Source organism: Littorina saxatilis, linkage group LG17, assembly GCF_037325665.1.
Source record: "Littorina saxatilis isolate snail1 linkage group LG17, US_GU_Lsax_2.0, whole genome shotgun sequence".
Classification (NCBI taxonomy): Eukaryota; Metazoa; Mollusca; class Gastropoda; order Littorinimorpha; family Littorinidae; genus Littorina; species Littorina saxatilis.
The window spans coordinates 45,708,233-45,728,301 of record NC_090261.1 but is presented as its reverse complement, the minus strand read 5'-3'; the positions used below and the strand labels follow the sequence as shown (position 1 = coordinate 45,728,301).

At 46.4% G+C, this 20,069-nt stretch overlaps 1 protein-coding gene across 1 annotated transcript in view; it reads left to right on the top strand.

Moving 5' to 3' along the window:
• The window catches only part of LOC138953408 (anaphase-promoting complex subunit 1-like), a 116,358-nt gene that overhangs the window by 87,065 nt on the left and 9,224 nt on the right, over positions 1-20,069 (top strand). Inside the window, exons 42-51 of the mRNA XM_070325208.1 lie at positions 182-327; positions 1,625-1,711; positions 2,169-2,286; positions 2,879-2,956; positions 3,463-3,530; positions 4,019-4,094; positions 5,405-5,467; positions 18,539-18,616; positions 19,101-19,196; positions 19,820-20,018. Coding sequence (XP_070181309.1) covers positions 182-327; positions 1,625-1,711; positions 2,169-2,286; positions 2,879-2,956; positions 3,463-3,530; positions 4,019-4,094; positions 5,405-5,467; positions 18,539-18,616; positions 19,101-19,196; positions 19,820-20,018 — 1,009 coding nt within the window. The remainder of the gene's footprint in view (positions 1-181; positions 328-1,624; positions 1,712-2,168; positions 2,287-2,878; positions 2,957-3,462; positions 3,531-4,018; positions 4,095-5,404; positions 5,468-18,538; positions 18,617-19,100; positions 19,197-19,819; positions 20,019-20,069) is intronic.

Genomic DNA, 20,069 nt, shown 5'->3' with positions numbered 1-20,069 from the left:
TCATGCATACACCCATATTTTCGGATTGATCTCATTCTTATTTTTAACGTTTTATCATGATCCCATGCTCCTGAAGGCACGGTTGGCCTAGTAGTAAGTTTACATTCCCCAAAAGCACATTCTGTTGGTGTTATAGTTCTTTTCCCCATTTGAAATGATGGCTGACAAACATTTTGTACAGGTGATGGCAGGCACAGGCAACCTGGAAGTGTTGCGTATCTGTCGCTTTCTGCGCAAGCGAGTAGGCCAGCAGTACGGGGGTGCGATGTACGGTTCTCACATGGCTCACTCCATGGCCACAGGCCTGCTCTTCCTGGGAGGTGGCAAGTAAGTCGTCCTGTCTTTCCCTTTTTGTTCTGGGGTGTGGGGAGAATTCCTTTGACTGACTCAATGTTAAAGGTTGTTTGGGGGGGGGGGGGGGGGGGGGGAGGGCTTGTTGAAAAGTACATACTTGTCTTCCCTGGTCCCTCCATGACTTGGGCTGGAGACAGGGGGAGAGGGATTGGTGGTTGAGCAGGTGGGGTTAGGGTTCATGTGATAGATATGAGCGGGTAGGCGGGGGGGGGTTCTTGTTCTGGTCATGCAAGGTTGTTGGGGGTGTTGTTGTATGGCTACTGTTGTGGTCATGCCTGCATTCACAATTCTCCCCTCTCCATGACCTGTGGTTGTGATCTTGATAGCCAATTCAAAGAAGGCTAGGGACTGAGATCTATGTCCTGTGGTTGTGATCTTGATAGCCAATTCAAAGAAGGCTAGGGACTGAGATCTATGTCCTGTGGTTGTGATCTTGATAGCCAATTCAAAGAAGGCTAGGGACTGAGATCTATGTTCTGTGGTTGGGATCTTGATAGCCAATTCAAAGAAGGCTAGGGACTGAGATCTATGTCCTGTGGTTGTGATCTTGATAGCCAATTCAAAGAAGGCTAGGGACTGAGATCTATGTCCTGTGGTTGGGATCTTGATAGCCAATTCAAAGAAGGCTAGGGACTGAGATCTATGACCTGTGGTTGGGATCTTGATAGCCAATTCAAAGAAGGCTAGGGACTGAGATCTATGTCCTGTGGTTGTGATCTTGATAGCCAATTCAAAGAAGGCTAGGGACTGAGATCTATGACCTGTGGTTGTGATCTTGATAGCCAGTTCAAATAAGGCTAGGGACTGAGATCTATGTCCTGTGGTTGTGATCTTGATAGCCAATTCAAAGAAGGCTAGGGACTGAGATCTATGTCCTGTGGTTGTGATCTTGATAGCCAATTCAAAGAAGGCTAGGGACTGAGATCTATGTCCTGTGGTTGTGATCCTGATAGCCAATTCAAAGAAGGCTAGGGACTGAGATCTATGACCTGTGGTTGTGATCTTGATAGCCAATTCAAAGAAGGCTAGGGACTGAGATCTATGTCCTGTGGTTGTGATCCTGATAGCCAATTCAAAGAAGGCTAGGGACTGAGATCTTTGTCCTGCATGGGTATAATTGGGCCTGTACACGAGAAGGCTGATGCTTCAGTTGAAAGTAAGTGTGGGGATGCAGGAGCTATGTCCTGAGTGAATACTACATACAGATTTGGTGTGTGTGTTTTTGCTTGAAAAAGGTTTGTCTTTTTTTCACTTGTGTGTTTTGTTTCAGACACACTCTGTGCACAACACCAGAAGCCGTGGGAGCATTGCTGATTGCCTTCTTTCCAAAGTATCCCATCTTCAGCACAGACAACAAGTCAGTACTGCCTCTGTCACTCTGTGTCTTATGGTGTGCTCATTTTGTATGTATAAATTGAAGTATCGCTCAGTAGTTGTGAAGATCAGTGCATGCCGTGAAATGTATGTCAAAAGGGCTGTTTTGGGCAACTATGGTCTTGCTCTGTGTGTGTGTGTGTGTGTGTGTGTGTGTGTGTGTGTGTGTGTGTGTGTGTGTGCGTGCGTGCGTGCGTGCGTGCGTGCGTGCGTGCGTGCGTGCGTGCGTGCGCGCGCGTGCGTGCGTGTGTGTGTGAGAGAAAGACAGAGAGAGAGAGACATAACTGATGGCATTCAGAATTTCTTGTTGATAGGATGATAGATAACAAATTACATTTCTTTTGGGAAAGTCTAAAGAATGCTTCCTTTTCCCTGCACTGATTATACTGTAAAATCAAAGTAGCAACAAATACCTGACTGAGAATATCTGCGGTTTTCAGATATCACCTACAGGCATTCCGTCACCTGTACGTTCTTGCTGCCAAGCCTCGTATCATTGTTCCGCACGATGTTGACTCGGGGAAAGCTTGCTTCGTACCTCTCCAGGTCAAGTTCAAGGTCAGTATTGATAATTTGGAATACTTTTGGGTCATTTAGTAATGAGTTGATCCGAGAGTTTTGTTCCTTTTGCACTGTTCCCTCCAGGGAACTTCTGTGGTCTGGTATGCAGTACACAGATGAAGACAAGATCAAAACTTAGGTCACCTCTGTTAATGTTGAATTCTTTCGGGACATTCAGTTAAAAGTCGACGTTGAGTTTAGTTCCTTTAACATTTTGGGTTGAGGACTTGGTATGCAATACTGTGGGGCACCCCCTCCCCCCCCCCCCCCCTCCCCCCCTCTCCCCCCCTCTCTCTCCACCTAAAGAAGGATCATTTTCAGAATTCCTCCCTTCTTAGACCTTTCTTTTTTTCAAATTTTTGTCTCTGAAGTCTGCAGAATTTTACCATCATTTAGAACTGTGAACAGCTGAAGCAGAGAGTGAACTTTGAAGGGTGAAAAAGAAGTTTTCTGAAAGTGTGGCAGAATTGTGGGTTGTTTTTAACGAATTTTATTTCTTTTCATTTTTAGTGACCATTGACATTATTGATTTTTGCATGATGAATGGCAGAAATTGATCAGAAAATGTTCCAATTTGCATTGTTTACAGGACTGTAAGGATTACCAGAGTCAGACTTTCACAACATATGCACCGTGTCTTCTTCCAGAGCTGCACACACTGGAAGAGGTGAGATCTGGAGATCAACATCAGTTGGGTTTTGAATTATATCTTGCATTGTTAGTATATTTAGAAACCTTTTGCCTCAGATGTAATAAAAATGAGAGTAGTTTGCTCAGTCACTTTAAACAAACACACTGTATCAATTTTAAACCAAACACACTGTATCACATTCGATAAAAGTAGAACATGTTTGCTCAGTCACTTTCACTGGACATACTGAATCACCAGCTTGAAAGCAGTGATTTCTCCCCCGAAACCGGCGTATGGCTGCCTAAATGGTGGGGTAAAAACGGTCCTACATGTAAAAGCTGTGAGTTTCGGCCCATGAAACAAACAATCACAAAGCAGTGTTTCAATAAAAGGCATTAATGTTGAAAATTACATGTGTAGAAAATCTATGGTCATGAAATGCATTAATTTTTTTTCTTTCGGTTTCATTAATTTCATCAGTGTTTAAAAATGAATGTGGAGAAAATGTGTAAAGGCAAACTGTATCAATTTCTTTCCTCAAGGTGAAGGTGCTAGGTCCACGCTACTGGCCGATTGTCTTCCACAGGGAGAAGAACTGGGAGAAGATACAGTCAGTCATTTCACTTCTCTTCTCTCTTTTTTTAAATTCTTTTTTTTGTGGAATTTCTATTGATTTATTTAAATGTTTATTTAAAATATTTTGTAATCATAATTTCAAGGAAGTAAATTAAGAAAACAATTAACACGATTTTTTTCTCTCTTCTGTGAGTGTATGTTGATTGCTTTTGTTTACGGATAATAATTTATGAGCTCATTATTACTTGTAAGAAGTTTGAATAGTGAAGGTTGTTTTTTTCTTTCAATCGGGTGATTAATAATAAGTGTTTCTGTTACTAACAGGTTACTAAAGTAAGGGTTTTATGTTACTGACAGGTTACTAAAGTAAGGGTTTTATGTTACTGACAGGTTACTAAAGTAAGGGTTTTATGTTACTGACAGGTTACTAAAGTAAGGGTTTTATGTTACTGACAGGTTACTAAAGTAAGGGTTTTATGTTACTGACAGGTTACTAAAGTAAGGGTTTTATGTTACTGATAGGACAATTCTGCAGTCTGGAGGTGTCTTGGCAGTCAAGCAGAGAGCGGGACATCTGTCCTATTGTGAGGATCCCAAGGTTAGCTGTTCTTGTCTCTTGATTGATTCATTGCGTCCTTGTGTACCCGAGTTAAACTCAGCAATCAGAACTTACCTGTAACTCTGCTTGGCTGTATGGTTGACCACCAATCGACAACTAGGCAAACACACAGACAACAAAACAAACAAACAAACAAACAAACATTTGAACAGCTCACCTTTATCACCAACAAATGTATTCACACACTTTATCTTGATTGTCAGTAATTCATAGCTGCCAACCCTCCCGGATTTTCCGGGAATCTCCCGAATTTTACAACTTCTCCCAGCTCATATTCAAGACTAAACGGTCCCCCTGGACCCCCTGGCTCCTGGATTTTGACTTCAGAAGGTTGGCAGCTATGGTAATTATGTTCCTCCACTTAAGTCCTGTCCTTTTATTATTAGGTTGGACAAATTAATTTCACTGCACTGTATCTCAAAACCGCACATTGAGTACCCAGGGCAACAAGACTTGTTACAGTGCAAGACCACAGAGCTAAACTACGCATTATCATGTATGTTGTCAAAGCACCAGAAAATAGAGCTACATCTCTGTCGAGCTAGCATAACAGCCGATAATTACACATTGACAGGTTTCCATTTGAAACTTCTAAGTCGTCATCGTGAATTGACGCCTGATCAAAGCATCATTGAAGCCCGACGGAGCGAAGCAACGGAGGGCTTTAATTAGGCTTTGCAACTAGAACTGGTTCTGTTCTGTTCACATACTACTTTTAGTTCACTTACCTGCAAGGATCAAGTCCCAAGAAATGTGTTTCCGTATTCCTATCTTATCACTCTGCTCCTTGTTTTTGTTTTTTCACATACATTATCCCTTCTGTTTTGGCTGGTTTCTAGACAGCAAACTTTCAACAATTTTCTTTTCATCCCAAAAGCTATCTTTGGAATTGACTGATGTAGGCCCGAAGAATTCATGCATCAACTCACGTCAAGCAATTGACGTCATCACTTTGCATAACTTATGGTCTCGGTATTTCGTAGGCCTTGTAGATTTCTTACTTGTTAAATGACCCTCAAAGCTAACCGAGATTAATTGAGTTTGTATCAATGCGCCTCGCTAGCAGGTGGTCATTGGCTTTTGTAACTAGTGTTCATCGAGAAACGATGACCGGTAATTTTTAATGAGTTGGGGTATTCTGACCAATCACAGAATCTGTTTTATTGAAACGCCAACTTGATTGAATTACAATAGCTGTTTATTATTATTATATATCTTATTTTGTTTGTATCTGCTACAGATGCCTAGTTTCACTGATGGGTAACTGTGTAGCCTTGTGTATGTTACAGGGCTACAGAAGCCAGCTGGGCAAATCCCTCACTGCTGACCACTCCAGTCATTCCTTCACCAAGGTCAGTTCTACACTACAGGGGAACCTCCCTTTCTAGACCTCGAAAAATCTGAGAAAATCGGGTCTTTAAAAGGAGGGAGTCTCAAAATGGGGGTCATTTTACACAGGATATTTGTTCGTTCATGGGCTGAAACTCCCACGGCTTTTACGTGTTTGACCGTTTTTACCCCGCCATTTAGGCAGCCATACGCTGCTTTCAGAGGAAGCATGCAGGGTATTTTCGTGTTTCTATAACCCACCGAACTCTGACATGGATTGCAGGATCTTTTTCGTGCACACTTGGTCTTGTGCTTGCGTGTACACACGGGGGTGTTCGGACACCGAGGAGAATCTGCACACAAAGTTGACTCTGAGAAATAAATCTCTCGCCGAACGTGGGGACGAACTCACGCTGACAGCGGCCAACTGGATACAAATCCAGCGCGCTACCGACTGAGCTACATCCCCGCCCTACAGAGGATATGAACAGAAGGTCTTAGAAAACAGTTTCTTAAAAGGGAGGAAGTCTTAAATTGGGGGGTCTTAAAAGGGGGGTTCTACTGTATTGACTTTAATTACCACTGAGTTCATTATTTTTTTTATCATGTATCATAATTTTCAGACTACAGTCATATGGCGCCGTCAATAATAATAATAATAATAACGGGCATTTATAAAGCGCCTTATCAGAAGTTCAAAGCGCGTGACAACAATACATGTATAAAAAAATCATACAATCACTGTCAGATTCAAACAACACATCATGCACATCTCACATCCCCAGACTCTATACTAAGGAACTATCCGTAGTGTTGTTGGAACAAGTGAGTTTTCAAATTGGACTTAAAAGATGAAATGGATGGAGAGTGACGTAATTGAAAGGGGAGTGAATTCCATAACTGAGGTCCATAATACGAAAACGTGCGGAAGCCATGAGCCTTGCGTTTAAAGCGACCTTGACAGAGAAGTCGAGCATCATCAGAAGAACGAAGGGTGCGAGAGGGAGTGTAGAGAGAGACCAGTTCAGAAAGATAGGCAGGTGCCGATTCAGAGATGATATTGTAGCAGAAGCAGGCAGCTTTATACCTAATACGTTCAGATACAGGAAGCCAGTGAAGTTCTTTCATGAGAGGAGTGCAGGGTTGTCGATGCTGTGCTCTGAAAATGAGACGTGCAGCAGAGTGTTGTACTTTTTGCAAGGGTTGGAGAGTGGAGTCAGGGCAGCCTATGAGAAGGGAGTTGCAGTAATCTAATCTGGACAGAATGCAGGATGTAACGAGAGTTTTAGTGGCATCAACAGTGAGAAATTTTCTTATGCAACAAAAAAGATTTGTTTTCATACACAAGGTGCTATCCATTATTAGAAGGTGCACAACGTTTTTGGTGTCCGATTTTGGTTGACTATTGCAGGTGTGGTTTAGGAAGGTTGGGGGTTATAACTTGAGGAGTAGTAGAGGGAAAGAGAGCAAGGATGACCAATTTAGTCACACATTAGAAGCGCTGTTCAGGATTCAGGCAGAAAGTATGGCCTAGTAGTCTGAAAGTTATGCTAAATTTGTTCGTACTGTTGCGCTCTCATCTTTGGAACACAAAGTACTGTGTGATCCGGAGGTTCACATGAGTACTTTCCCTAAATAAGGAGCATATCACTGAGCTCAGCATTAGATTTTGGTTGTTGATTGTGAACAATGTATAGAGTTTCATATGCACTCTAAAGGCTTTTTTGTTTTCTTATTCATATTTAAAAGTCTTGGCTTAATTTCAGAATTATGCAAGTGAAGGTGATACCCTACCATGCAAGTTCTAGACAAAAGCCCACAACCTGTAATGCGGGACAAAAGTTATCTCCCTAGTTATGCGTAGGGGTGCTAATTTTCCGGAATATTCCGGAAATCCGGTTTTATCATTGCCGAAAAAAGTAATCTCCGGTTTTTGAGTTTTTTTTAAAAGTCATTTCCGGACTGGAAAAGCAGGGACGTTTGTCGCAAAGCGATCGTTATAGCAGACGACGTTATAAGGCCCAGCCACACGATCGTTCAGTAAAATATATCATTGCACGTGTTGGCTATATTGCCAAGTTACCAGTTCCGATCAATCAATAAAATGACTAGTTGTCGTGGGAAAGCTGCAATGTCATATATCACTGAACGATCGTGTAGCATGGCCTATAGTAGACAATAAGCATCGCTGTTCGTTGCCAAGGGAGATTAGGCCTAATTTGACCTCGCCGTTACTGTCAGTGACGTAGCTTGGTTGGTATTTTTTGGGGGGCCACATCCGTTAGTAGCGCACATCACTTGAAGCACATGGAATGTAACTTTGTCAGCCAGTTTCAAGTTTTGTGTCATTGGGATTTTGTGTTTATCGACAACAAGAGTATTAAACCAAGCATAATGAAGGTGTTGCCGCCGGGAGCAGATATTTCTACAGTTGATGAAGGTGTAAAAAAACAAGTGGAGGTGGGACTGGTTGCAAGATCGGAACAGCGATGGGGTATGTCATGGCGATTGGTGTGAAAAGGTCAAGTCACCGGGAGTTTGTTTTTGTGTGCCATGCAACAAAACATTAATCTATGGCTCCAGTGGAAGAAAAGCATTGCTTTCTCATGCAGAAGATGCGGATCATCAGCGCAAATTGAAGTCTATCTGCCAGTCTACAAAGCTTGATGGAGCTTCCACAACTACCGTCACGCGAGATGGTATGGGAGATAGGAAAGCAGTTGTTTGTGCATTTATTGCTGAACATTGTCTGCCTTTTTCTTTGGGGGGAGATCTTGTTGAGCTTGCCAAGAGGTTAGCGAGTGATGAGAAAGCACTTGGTTCTCTCTCTCTTTCTGGTGGTAGTACAACTTACACCACTGTACATGGAGTAGCACATGCAATGAAGAAAGCACTTGGTTCTCTCTCTCTTTCTGGTGGTAGTACAACTTACACCACTGTACATAGACCATTTATCCTGGACTGCCAACCAGCTCTCTCTCCGCTCTTTCTCTCTATTACCAGGTAGCGGCCCCTCGCATTTAGGAACGAAGAGAGGTACAGAAAAGCGTGCTATCCTTCTCAGCGCAACTACTACCCCGCTCTTCTTGGCCTTTCAGAAATCAGGGGGATGTCATATCCGGTGTCGATTGTAAACATGGACGAAGTTGCCGAGGTAAGTTCTGAAAATGCTAAAATAAACTCAGCTAAAGTGCATATGGAACATGTTTTTCGATGAGTTTTGTTAAGTTTAGTTTGGAGTTTTGGAAAATCCAGTTCATTGTCACCTCCCATTGTCACAAATAACTGGAGCGTGCTTTCTTTTCACTGTCTTTCAAACCGGACGCTAAGCGCCCCTGTGAAAGTCGAGCGTCGTAACCTCGAAGGGTCACGTGATGAGTTGGCGGTCCAGGCTATTTGGTCTATGCACCACCGTACATAGAGTAGCACATGCAATGAAGAAAGAACTGAGTGCAAAGCTGTCAGACAGACACTTTTCTTTGAATATTGACGAAGCTACAAATAATAGTAATGACAAGATCGTGAATGTACTTGTTCAGTATTATGATGTGGAACTGGAAAAAGTTGTAGCAGAGCACTTAGGGTCAAGAGAAGTAAATGTTGCCACAGCGGAAAATATCTTCAATGCAGTGTCTGACATTCTGTCAGAAAGAAAACTCGACTGGGCTCAAGTTGTTTCTTGTTTGATGGACAATTGCAACACAATGAGGGGGAAGAAGGGTGGAGTAGAGGCTTTGATTAAAAGCAAGAAGACTGGAAATGAGAATCTTCTTGACATTGGTGGGGAAAATATCCATGTGATTCACACAAGCACAAGTGCCATGTTCAAGGAGTTTGATGAGAATTTCCTTCCCTTGCAAGATTTATCCTTGGACATGTATTATGACATTGAATAATCGCCCAAGGCAAGTCAGCTGTTTCGGGACATTCAGGAACATCTCTGCGGCAAAAACGGAACGCTGTTGCATCCATTTTGAAGACAGGGGTGCAGTCATTGTACCCAGAATTTGGAGGTCAAACTGCGAAGAGACATTCACAAAACTTTGCAACCTAGGGAACAAGCCCAGCGTGCTTCTAGTCCAGAAAAGGTATCTTCACCAGCCATTCTCTGGACTCGAGTCAATGGAAAGGATCTTCCAGAAGCCACATGGAGGCCCAATCACTTTGTTGTCTGTCTTCCTTCTTCTTCTTCTTCTTCTGCGTTCGTGGGCTGAAACTCCCACGTACACTCGTGTTTTTTGCACGAGTGGAATTTTACGTGTATGACCGTTTTTTACCCCGCCATTTAGGCAGCCATACGCCGTTTTCGGAGGAAGCATGCTGGGTATTTTCGTGTTTCTATAACCCACCGAACTCTGACATGGATTACAGGATCTTTTTCGTGCGCACTTGGTCTTGTGCTTGCGTGTACACACGGGGGTGTTCGGACACCGAGGAGAGTCTGCACACAAAGTTGACTCTGAGAAATAAATCTCTCGCCGAACGTGGGGACGAACTCACGCTGACAGCGGCCAACTGGATACAAATCCAGCGCGCTACCGACTGAGCTACATCCCCGCCCATCTGTCTTCCAAGAGCCACAGAAGATGCTGAAAGGCAGACTGCAGCACAGACTACATGAAAAGATGCAACGGGGAAGAAGCGAAAAGGTCCAGGTGTTGACATCAGGGCATTCTTAGCAAAAAAGTCCAAAGATCAGTAAACTTTTCTCTGCTTTTCATGGTGAAAAAGACATGAGTGACAAAAAAAGACGATGAGCTCAATGCTTCAACAGTGCCTGTGTTGTACTAGACTGATGAAACGTACTGAAATCTTTCATTATTCAAGACTTCATGTGCCTCGACTGGTACCAAATTCAGTATTAATTAAATTACATATCTTACCCAACTCACATATAGCAATTAACCCATAGTTCAGTGCTGATATCGCTGTACGCGTCCCCTTAGCAACAAGGAAGACGCCTCTAAAAAAGAGTGACCGAGACCCGTAAGGGTATCCAGGCCAGCCCGTAAGGGAGGCTGCCTTCCATATGCGCGCGCATATGCCGCCATCTTGTCATTCTACTCTCAGCGATCAGTGGAGCTGGTCGCTTTTGGTACGCTCCGGCTGTGTTTCAGCCTACTTGCTTGGTCTTCCAGACCTGGTTTGTGTTCCCCTTGGTGTCTTCTTGTCTCCGGACTTCGCATTTGCTGTTGAGGTGAGATCTTTCCATTTTTTACCTGAATTTTGGCGGCATTGTTGGCTTGTTTTCGGACTTACAAAATTTTTTGCAAATTTGTTTGTGAGTTGTTTTCATCATGGCCGACAATGCGGACGGGAAGAGGTTAACATCTAAACATGTAGCTGCTTCGCCCTCTCCCGTTAAGAAAAGTTCTAGAAGTTCTAGAAGTTCTAAATCGCACGGTGATACGCACGTGTCTCTTTCGGGTTCAGAATCCAAAAAATGTAGTGATGTTGTTGTTGACGTGCCCGGAGTTTCCGGTTCGTCGGCTAAACCTGCGGAGAAGCCTGTGCTCGGGGTTAAGCATGTTGTTAGGGATGTCTCGCCTGTAGGTTCTGGGCTCGCATCCGTGGATGTTGCCTCTTTGCTTTTGACATTAAGCTCACAGGTGTCGGCTTTAGCGGCTGAAGTTTCGTCAACAAAGGCGGAGCTACGTGCGCTGCCGGCAGGTGTCGGGGGTGCGTCGTCGCTGGCCAGTGTTCGTTTGCCTCCCTCTGCTACTGTTACGAGGGCGGACGTGCATGCGTCTCAGGATGGGATCTCTCAGGCTCCCGTTGGGTCTCCGGCCGGTGGCCGTTCTTCTTCACAAGGTATGTGTACTCCACGTGAGCGTTGTCTTGAGGGAGTAGCCTCGGGTCTAATCCCAGGTGAAAGTTCTGAAACACTGGCTGATATCCACCGCTTAGTCGGGGTGTCAGTGGGTGCTAAGGGCCCTGACAAGCGAACAGATGTTCCTATTCTTCCCGCCTCGTCAGTAGACTGTGGTCAGGTTGAAAGGCATCTGCTTCCGCCCAGGGGGCAGGAAGTTGGTGGTAGTATGGCTGGTTCTGGACTTGACTCTGTTAGTCAGTACGGGGACCAGCCTCCGGAGTGCACGGAAGGGCACGAAGGCTACCTGGATGACGGTGCCGCCTCTCAGGCTGAAGGTGCTGGATTCTTTTTGCCACGGCAGCTGCCAGATGCGGTGGCTCTGGCGGCTGGAGTGGCTTCGAAATATCTCGAGGAGGAGGTGGCGGTGAACAAATCTCAGTTTGTCCATCCTCCTTCTGCCTTAGGGGATTTCAGGAGTGCTAAGGAACCGAAAAGTTCGTTCCGATTCCGGGAGTCCCCCTCTGTGGCGGTCGAGATGTCGAAGATTTTTGCGAGAGGTCGAGCTATGTCCGATGCCTTTCCGCTGTTGTCACAGCATGGGGAGGCTCCGGAGGTGGTGGGCCCTTGGTTGGCTAAAGCGGGGCAACACGTTCCTTGTTCTGCGCTCTCAAAGAGCTCTAAACTGTTGGTTCGTCCCGTCACTCTACTTGACTCTTTTGCTTTGCCGAAATCAGTTCTACCGGTGACTCCGGAACTGCTTTCTTTGCGGGAGGACGGGTATGCCAGGGATAGAATAGTCCCTTACACGGAGTCTGCTCTTCAGGCTTTGGAGGAGACGGGTAGATCTTTGCTCGAGTTGGGTTCCGTCTCTAGTTCTCTCCAACGCTCTTTGTCTAGGTCTATCGCTTCATCGTTAGACCCGTTTGAGTTCCGTTACGACGCCTCCCAGGAGGATGTGACAACTCTGTTGGCGACGCTTGCCAGGGTCTCTCAGGAACAATTGAGCTTGTCAGCCAGGCTTTACGGGCATGCTGTGCATTCCCGCAGAACTGCCTTTTTGGCGGGTTCAAAGATCCGAGACAGGGGTACCATTGACAGACTTAAGGTATCTCCTTTTACGGAAGGGTCGCTGCTGGGTGCTTCCTCTTTGGACGCTTTGCAGAAGGAAACCCAGGACGCTAGGGATCTGGCTATTGCAAGGATTGCTCACCACGGCTTTCAGAAGGTTCAGAGCAAGCCTACCTCTCAGAATAAGGCTCAGCCTTCTTCGTCTGGGGGGGGCAAGATGCAAAATCAGTCCACCTCTTTTCGGGGTAGGGGGCGAGGCGCGCCTTACCAGAAGAGAGGCTCCTTTGGGGGTTCTCGGGGGTCGGGGCACAAGCCTCACCCCCAATGAGGGTCTCCCGAGCCACTATTCCCAGTAACCCCCGCCTTGGTGGCGGCGGGTGGCCCCTCCAGGGCCTTGGCCGCCTGGACACGCCTGGTGTCCAGCCGGTGGATTTTGGGAATAGTGCGTTCGGGATTCCGTCTCCTCTGGGCAGAGGGGAAGGCGCCTCTGTCCAGGATACCTCCGCCTTTCAGATACCCCGTAGACCCGGAAGCCAAGTCAGCCATTCATGCGGAGGTGGCTTCCCTACTCCTGAAGGGTGCGATAGAGGAAGTTCGAGATCGAGAGTCCCTCGGCTTTTACGGCAGGCTGTTCGTGGTGCCCAAAGCCTCAGGGGCATGGAGGCCTGTTTTGGACCTGTCCACCCTGAACAAATACCTACGGGTAGTCAAGTTTGTCATGGAGACTCCTCTCTCGGTAAGGGAAGCTCTGCGTCCGGGAGATTGGGCCACGTCGGTGGATCTCACCGACGCATATTTCCATGTGCTCATGCATGTTCAAGACAGGAAATGGCTGCGCTTTCTGTGGGGCGAGAAAGTGTTTCAATTTCGGGCACTCCCCTTCGGGCTTTCCCTGGCCCCCTGGATCTTCACGCTGGTCGTTCGCCAGCTTTGCTCCCTTGTCAGACAAGAGGGGGTACGCCTACGGGCGTATTTAGACGATTGGTTGAATCTGCATCAGGATCAGTACATGTGCAGAACTCAGACTGCGAGGGTTCTCGGCCTGGCGGCTCAGCTGGGCTTTACAGTCAATCTAGGGAAGTCAGAGTTAGAACCATCCCAACGCTTTACTTACCTGGGCATGGATTTCGATACGGTGGAGTGGTTAGTCCGTCCCTCTCAAAAGAGGGTGGACAAGCTTCAGAACTTGGTTCGCTCGTTGAAAGGAAAGAATGTGTCCACGGCCCGGGAGTTGTCCTCCCTACTGGGGCAGATGGAATCGATGGCTCCCCTTGTGCCTCTAGGCAGGGTCCACAAGAGGCCGTTTCAGGCGGCTTTGAGGAGGCAGTGGGACCAAGCCTCTCAGGGCTGGAATGTTCGCATAGGACTGGGGAGTTGGTTCAGCAACACTACAAGTGTTTGGCTGCTCCCCTGGGTCTCTCAGGGTGTTCCGATCGTTCCTCCGGCTCCGGAGAACATTCTAGTTACAGATGCATCCATGACAGGCTGGGGTGCTCATCTGGCCGATCAGACAGCCTCCGGTCTGTGGGATCTCTCCCTAGCTCCTCAGCACATAAACGTGCTGGAGCTGGAGGCTGTGTCTCTGGGTTTACGGGCTTTCCTGCCGCTTCTGGGGGGCAGTCATGTACAAGTCCACACGGACAATACGACTGTGGCCGCTTACATAAATCGGCAGGGGGGCACACGCTCGCAGAAGCTGTCGGAGAGCGCTTGCCGTCTGTTGGTTTGGTGCAGCTCGCACAACATACTTCTCTCAGCGAAGTACCTGAAGGGCACGCTCAATGTTTTGGCGGATGCCCTCAGTCGGGGGGACAAGGTTCTGCATTCAGAATGGACCCTCTCCCACCAGGCGTTGGACCGTCTTTGGGTTCAAGTAGACAAGCCTTGCATAGATCTGTTTGCAACGAGATTCTCGACCAGGCTTCCCCTTTTCGTCTCACCGTTCCCGGACCCTCTGGCGTGGGCGGTGAACGCGTTGGATCTGGATTGGACAAATCTGCAGGCTTACGCTTTTCCTCCGTTTTGCCTGCTAGGGAAGGTGGTAAGAAAAGTGGATCTGGAAAAACCAGCGCTGGTGCTGGTTGCTCCTCTTTGGCCCAGCCAGCACTGGTATCCAGACCTTCTGCGGCTGGCAGTGCGCCCACCCATTCCTCTAGGCGTTCGAAGGGGCGACCTGTTACAGCCCAGGTCAGGGGTCCCGCACGAGAATCCGCAAGCGTTGCAGCTTCACGGCTGGATTCTGTCAGAATCGCTCTGCGTCGTGCCGGGGCCTCGGCCACAACTCTGAAACTGGTACAGAAAGCACACAGAGACTCAACTAGCTCCGTTTACTCTTCTCATTGGGCTGCATGGGCCAAGTGGTGCTCTGAGAATAAGGTTCAACATCTTTCCCCAAGGTCCATGGAGGTAGCCAACCACCTCTCTTGGTTGGCTAGTAGGGGGGTCTCTCCTTCTTCACTGAGAGTTAGAAGGTCTGCGATTTCTTCCACTCTTAGACAGCTCGGTCGCAAGATCAATCTTGACGGTGTCATTTCAAGCGTGCTTAAGGGAGCTGCCCTTGACGCAGCTCTCTCAAGATCACAGCTCCCTGCCTGGGATCTGTTTGTGGTTCTCCGTTTCCTTGCATCGGAGGACTTTGAGCCTCTCCGGTTGGCTAGTTTACCTAATTTGACGAGAAAAACTCTGTTTTTGGTCTTGCTTGCCACGGCTAGGAGGGGTAGCGAGGTGCACGCACTTTCTGGTCTCGCTAAAGATATTTCCCTGGAGAGGGATGGCTCCTACTCTTTGAGATTTACGTCTAATTTTCTCGCTAAAAATCAAAAGCCCGGTCAGGCTTCGCCTTGCATTCGTATTCCACCCTTGAGCGATATACTCGCTCCTGGAGACCCCGATCTGTCAAATTGTCCTGTCAGGGCGTTAAGCAGCTACCTGTCTAGGTCTTCGCCGATTCGCTCGGAAACTCAGAAATTATTGTTTATATCCCTCAACACTGTGCGGGCGAAGGATATCTCGAAGGTCACCTTGACTAAATGGGTTTCACTGACCATTAAGCAAGCGTATGGATGGTGGCAACGCCAGTCTGGCGAGGTCAGGGCGGTGCTTCCTCTTACGTCAGCCAGGACGCACGAAGCGAGGGCTTGGGCGTCTTCTGTGGCCGTGCTTCGCTCAGGGCGCCTATCAGAGGTCCTGGCGGCGGCTTATTGGAAATCTGAGGACGTGTTCATCAATTTTTATTTGAGAGACATTGCGGCAAGGCGGCAAGATGGCAGTGCGGCTTTGCCTGCTCTCGTGGCTGCAGGGCAGGTCCTGCGGTCTTAAGTTGGTAAGTACCCTCCTCCTATAGTAGCAATCTGCTATATGTGAGTTGGGTAAGATATGTAATTTAATTAAAAATTTTAATAATAAATTTTCATTTGATTAATATACTTACCCAACTCACATCGTTTATTCCCTCCCGCCTCCCCGCTGTGGGGGTATGGGGGTCTAAAAAAGTAGTGAGTTGGGCTTCGTGTAGAATGACAAGATGGCGGCATATGCGCGCGCATATGGAAGGCAGCCTCCCTTACGGGCTGGCCTGGATACCCTTACGGGTCTCGGTCACTCTTTTTTAGAGGCGTCTTCCTTGTTGCTAAGGGGACGCGTACAGCGATATCAGCACTGAACTATGGGTTAATTGCTATATGTGAGTTGGGTAAGTATATTAATCAAATGAAAATTTATTATTAAAATTTTTAATTTTGTTCATTTTCCGGTTCGATATGCACAGATGCGAGCACTGCGGGCTGGGGAGCTCACTTCCCGATTTCCGCGAAGCACAGGGCACATGGTCGCACCAGGAAGCGACTCGCCACATCAACTGGCTGGAACTCACGGCGGTCTTCCTAGCCCTGAAAAGTTGGTGGAGCCCCCTTTTGAATTCCCCAGTCCTTGTTATGTCAGACAATGCTACCGTAGTGGCATACATTCGCAAACAGGGAGGCACAATTTCCAAGGAGTTAACGCTCCTTGTCAGAGAGATCCTTCTGTGGTGCAAACGTTACGGGATCACATTATCAGTTCGCCACATCTCCGGGCAAATTGAACGTTCTGGCGGACTCTCTTTCGAGAAAAGGACAGATCTCCCATACAGAATGGTCTCTGCATCCGCAGGTGTTCGCGAGCATCACAGCTCGCTACGGCAAACCACATAATTTATAGACCTGTTTGCGACACGCTGGAACTTCAAAATAGACACGTTCGTGTCTCCAGTCCCAGATCCTCTCGCAATAGGAGTAGATGCGCTCTCAATGAGTTGGGAGGGGATGTTTGCGTACGCTTTTACCCCGTCGATACTACTCCCCAAAGTACTAACGAAGCTAGCAGAGACCAACTGCGAGGTAGTCCTGATCGCTCCACTAAAGTGGCAAAAGTCCTGGATAAACCTTCTTTTGGATTTGAGCACGGAAGTCCTGAGGAAACTTCCAAACAGACCAGACCTGATCATGCAACCAAGAAACTAATGGCTACACTACGACCCCGTAGCGCTAAACCTTCACGTTTGAAAATTATCAGATCCGCGCTCAGAAAGAAGCACTATAGCGAGCCTACAGTGGAGAAAATCTCTTCTGCTCGCAGGCCCTCTACTTTAAAAGTGTACGAGGGGAAGTGGAGTGTGTGTGCAAACTGGTGCGAAGAACGAGACTTAGAACCGCTGTCTCTGTCTTGTCCTCAAGTCGCAGAATTCTTTATGTGGTTGTTCGAAGAGAAAGGCTTTGCGCCCATTACGATCAAAGGGTACCGCTCTATGGTCTCTGATACATACCGACACCACAGAGGGATAGATATTGGGCACGAGAAGGATCTTTTAGATTTGATGGCGAATTTTAAGAGATCAAAACCGAGAACAACTACCCTTTTTCCCAAGTGGAATTTAGCATTAGTGCTTGAATGACTCAACTCTAGTAGTTTCGAACCTTTAGAGAAGGTTTCTTTCAGAAATCTTTTGCGCAAAACCTGTTTTCTGGTTGCGCTTGCCTCAGCGTGCAGAGTGAGTGAAATACATGCATTAGCCAGTGACTCCCATCATTGTCAATTCAGAGCCGATGGGTCGGTACAGCTGCTGACACAGCCAGGGTTCGTAGCTAAAAATAGACAACCATCGTTAGGCAACCAGTCAGCAGTTATCAAACCATTGCCACTGTCACAGGACAACGAGGAAAGATGGCACGACCCGGTGAGAGCACTGAGGATTTACCTCGACAGGTCTATGGAGGTGAGAGATTCCTCTACGAGACTCTTTCTGCCTTTGTGCAAATCAAAGTCTGATATCACTGCTCAGGCTATTTCGGGCTGGCTGAAATCTGTAGTGAAAGAAGCATACCGAGAGTTGGGAGATAGCTGTTCGGCCAATTTTGCCCCCAAAGCGCACGATATCAGAGCGGTAGCTACAAGTCTTTCCTTTCAAAGAAACATAGCGGCAAAGGAGATCATCCAGGCTGTAGGCTGGCAATCTTAGTCTACTTTTGGTTCCTTTTACATGTATCTCAGAGACTGCTCAGAGTTTGCTGAGGAAATTGACAAGCTGGGACCAGTTACAAATTTCAAAGCCAGCTATGTAACTCTCTGCTTTTGTCGGCAGTGTACAGTTTCTTTTATTACATTCCAAGTGAATGTCTGGCACTGGAGATCAGACAGTGTTTTTTTTTAATTATTTGAGTTACCAGTATCCACAGGGAGTGGACATCCTTGTTCAAGGATTATTATTGGAGTGGAACCTTTGATGGTAAGCCCTCCTCCTTTTATTTATTCTTCACATAGTTAAACTGAGGTGGGATATATGAAAGAAATACGTATTTTTTCCTAGTAAAATTACTATTTCTGAAATATACCCACCTCAGTTTAAAGAAATACCCTCCCGCCTCCCCGCTCGTGCATTGAGAAAGACTGACGGGATAGGGTATAATCTCGGGGGGTCTCGCATGACCACTGTATCATTGTGCATAACAAGGGAGATAACTTTTGTCCCGCATTACAGGTTGCTATGGTAACATTGCGGGCTTTTGTCTAGAACTTGCATAGTAGGGTATCTTCACATAGTTAAACTGAGGTGGGTATATTTCAGAAATAGTAATTTTACTAGGAAAAAATACGTTTTTACAAGTTTGTTGTGCTTTTTAAGCATGTTTTACAAGTGACAAAATCATGTTTATGTGAACACAAATGTACTGTGTTTCAGCCTGATGTGATCAAATCTTTCACGTCTGACCCGAGCATTGTGTCCCTGGCAGAGTTTTTCCTGGGCAAGGCTGACCTGGTGAGTGACACCTCAGATGTTCAGCTTCCTTGAGGTTGTTATGGAAAATGTTTGAAAGAGGGGTCTTTCATTGTCCATTCAAATTCCACCAAAGAGAGCATGTGGCTGGCCAAACCAGTCACAGAAATGTATGCCAAAATATGCAGAGCCTGGTGAAGGAGAAGAAAATTCCATCTACATGAAATGTCTGTTGAGGGGTGTCAGTGTGTGTTACTTGAGATAAAGAACAGGCACCTATGATTCCTTGTTTAGCGTGCTAGGTTTGGGCTTCTTGAAGAAAATCTGTATGTTTTTGTGTATGGTAAAATTAAGATATTTGTTCCCGCAGAAACTGAGCATGGTACAAGAGTCACCCATGGTGGTCTATCAGTGTGTGATGCATGAGATATATGACAAGACGCACATTATAATTCATTGCGTAGCATGCTTGGCGTATGGTTTGTGCATGGTCATGGTGAAATAAAGATGACATTTGTACCTGCAGGATGTGAGCATGGTACAAGAGCTGTCCATGGTGGTGTATCAGTGCGTGGTACAGGAGAAGGCTGACTCCATCTGTCCTCATTTTGTGCTGCAGCAGGTTGGTAGAAGCAAAGCTGAAATCTGTTTTGTGTTTTGCTCCATCCTTTGCTTTTTGTTCAGGGCAACTAAAAAAGTGTTGTGCTTGTTTTATTTTGTGTACACAGCACCCTCAATCTCTAAATCTAGACCTATAATGTCATCAGGCAACTTCAATGGTGAAGATTTGAATCTTTGAAAAAGAAAATATAATTTTTGTATGTTCTTCAGTATGTGTCAAGAAGCCACATTTTCTTTATCTGTTTACCTGCCTGTCCCCTTGTGTTCATAGGATAATTAATTGATTTTTTCAAGAGACTGAATTAAAAGCTCAATAAAAGGCTTGTGTTCACTTTCACTTCCACGTTTGCAAGGTTAACAGTGAGTTTTGTGAGAAGCTTGCCGGCTGTCTTCATCATATCTTGAACTGATCACCAACCCCATTTCCCCTCATGTACACACACAGACAGGCATGTGAACACAAAGACAAGCATGTTTACACACACACACCTCAGTACTGAAGCTGATAGGACTACAAGTAAGAAATAAGGATCAGGTACTCCCTTCACTCACCTGACCCTCCCCCACTCTCTTCATCATTCCCACCCTGTCCCTTTCTATCAAATCCTTTTTTTTCCCCTCCAGTTGCTACAGCAGAGTGAGCAGTGTGGCTACACGCAGGGCCTGTGGCAGCTGAAGCTGTGCCTGGCCTACAACAACTCTGCTTTCCGCCTGCAGGCGCTGCGTGGCGCCATGCTCCTCCCCCCACCTTCAGTGCTGGAGCAGCAGTTTCTCTTGTCTGTCTCCAAACAGATTGACGACAGGTTGGAACAGTGGCAAGCTGGTGAGTGATTCTTTCAGGGTAGGGATTAGGGTTGATGGGTATGGGAGTGTA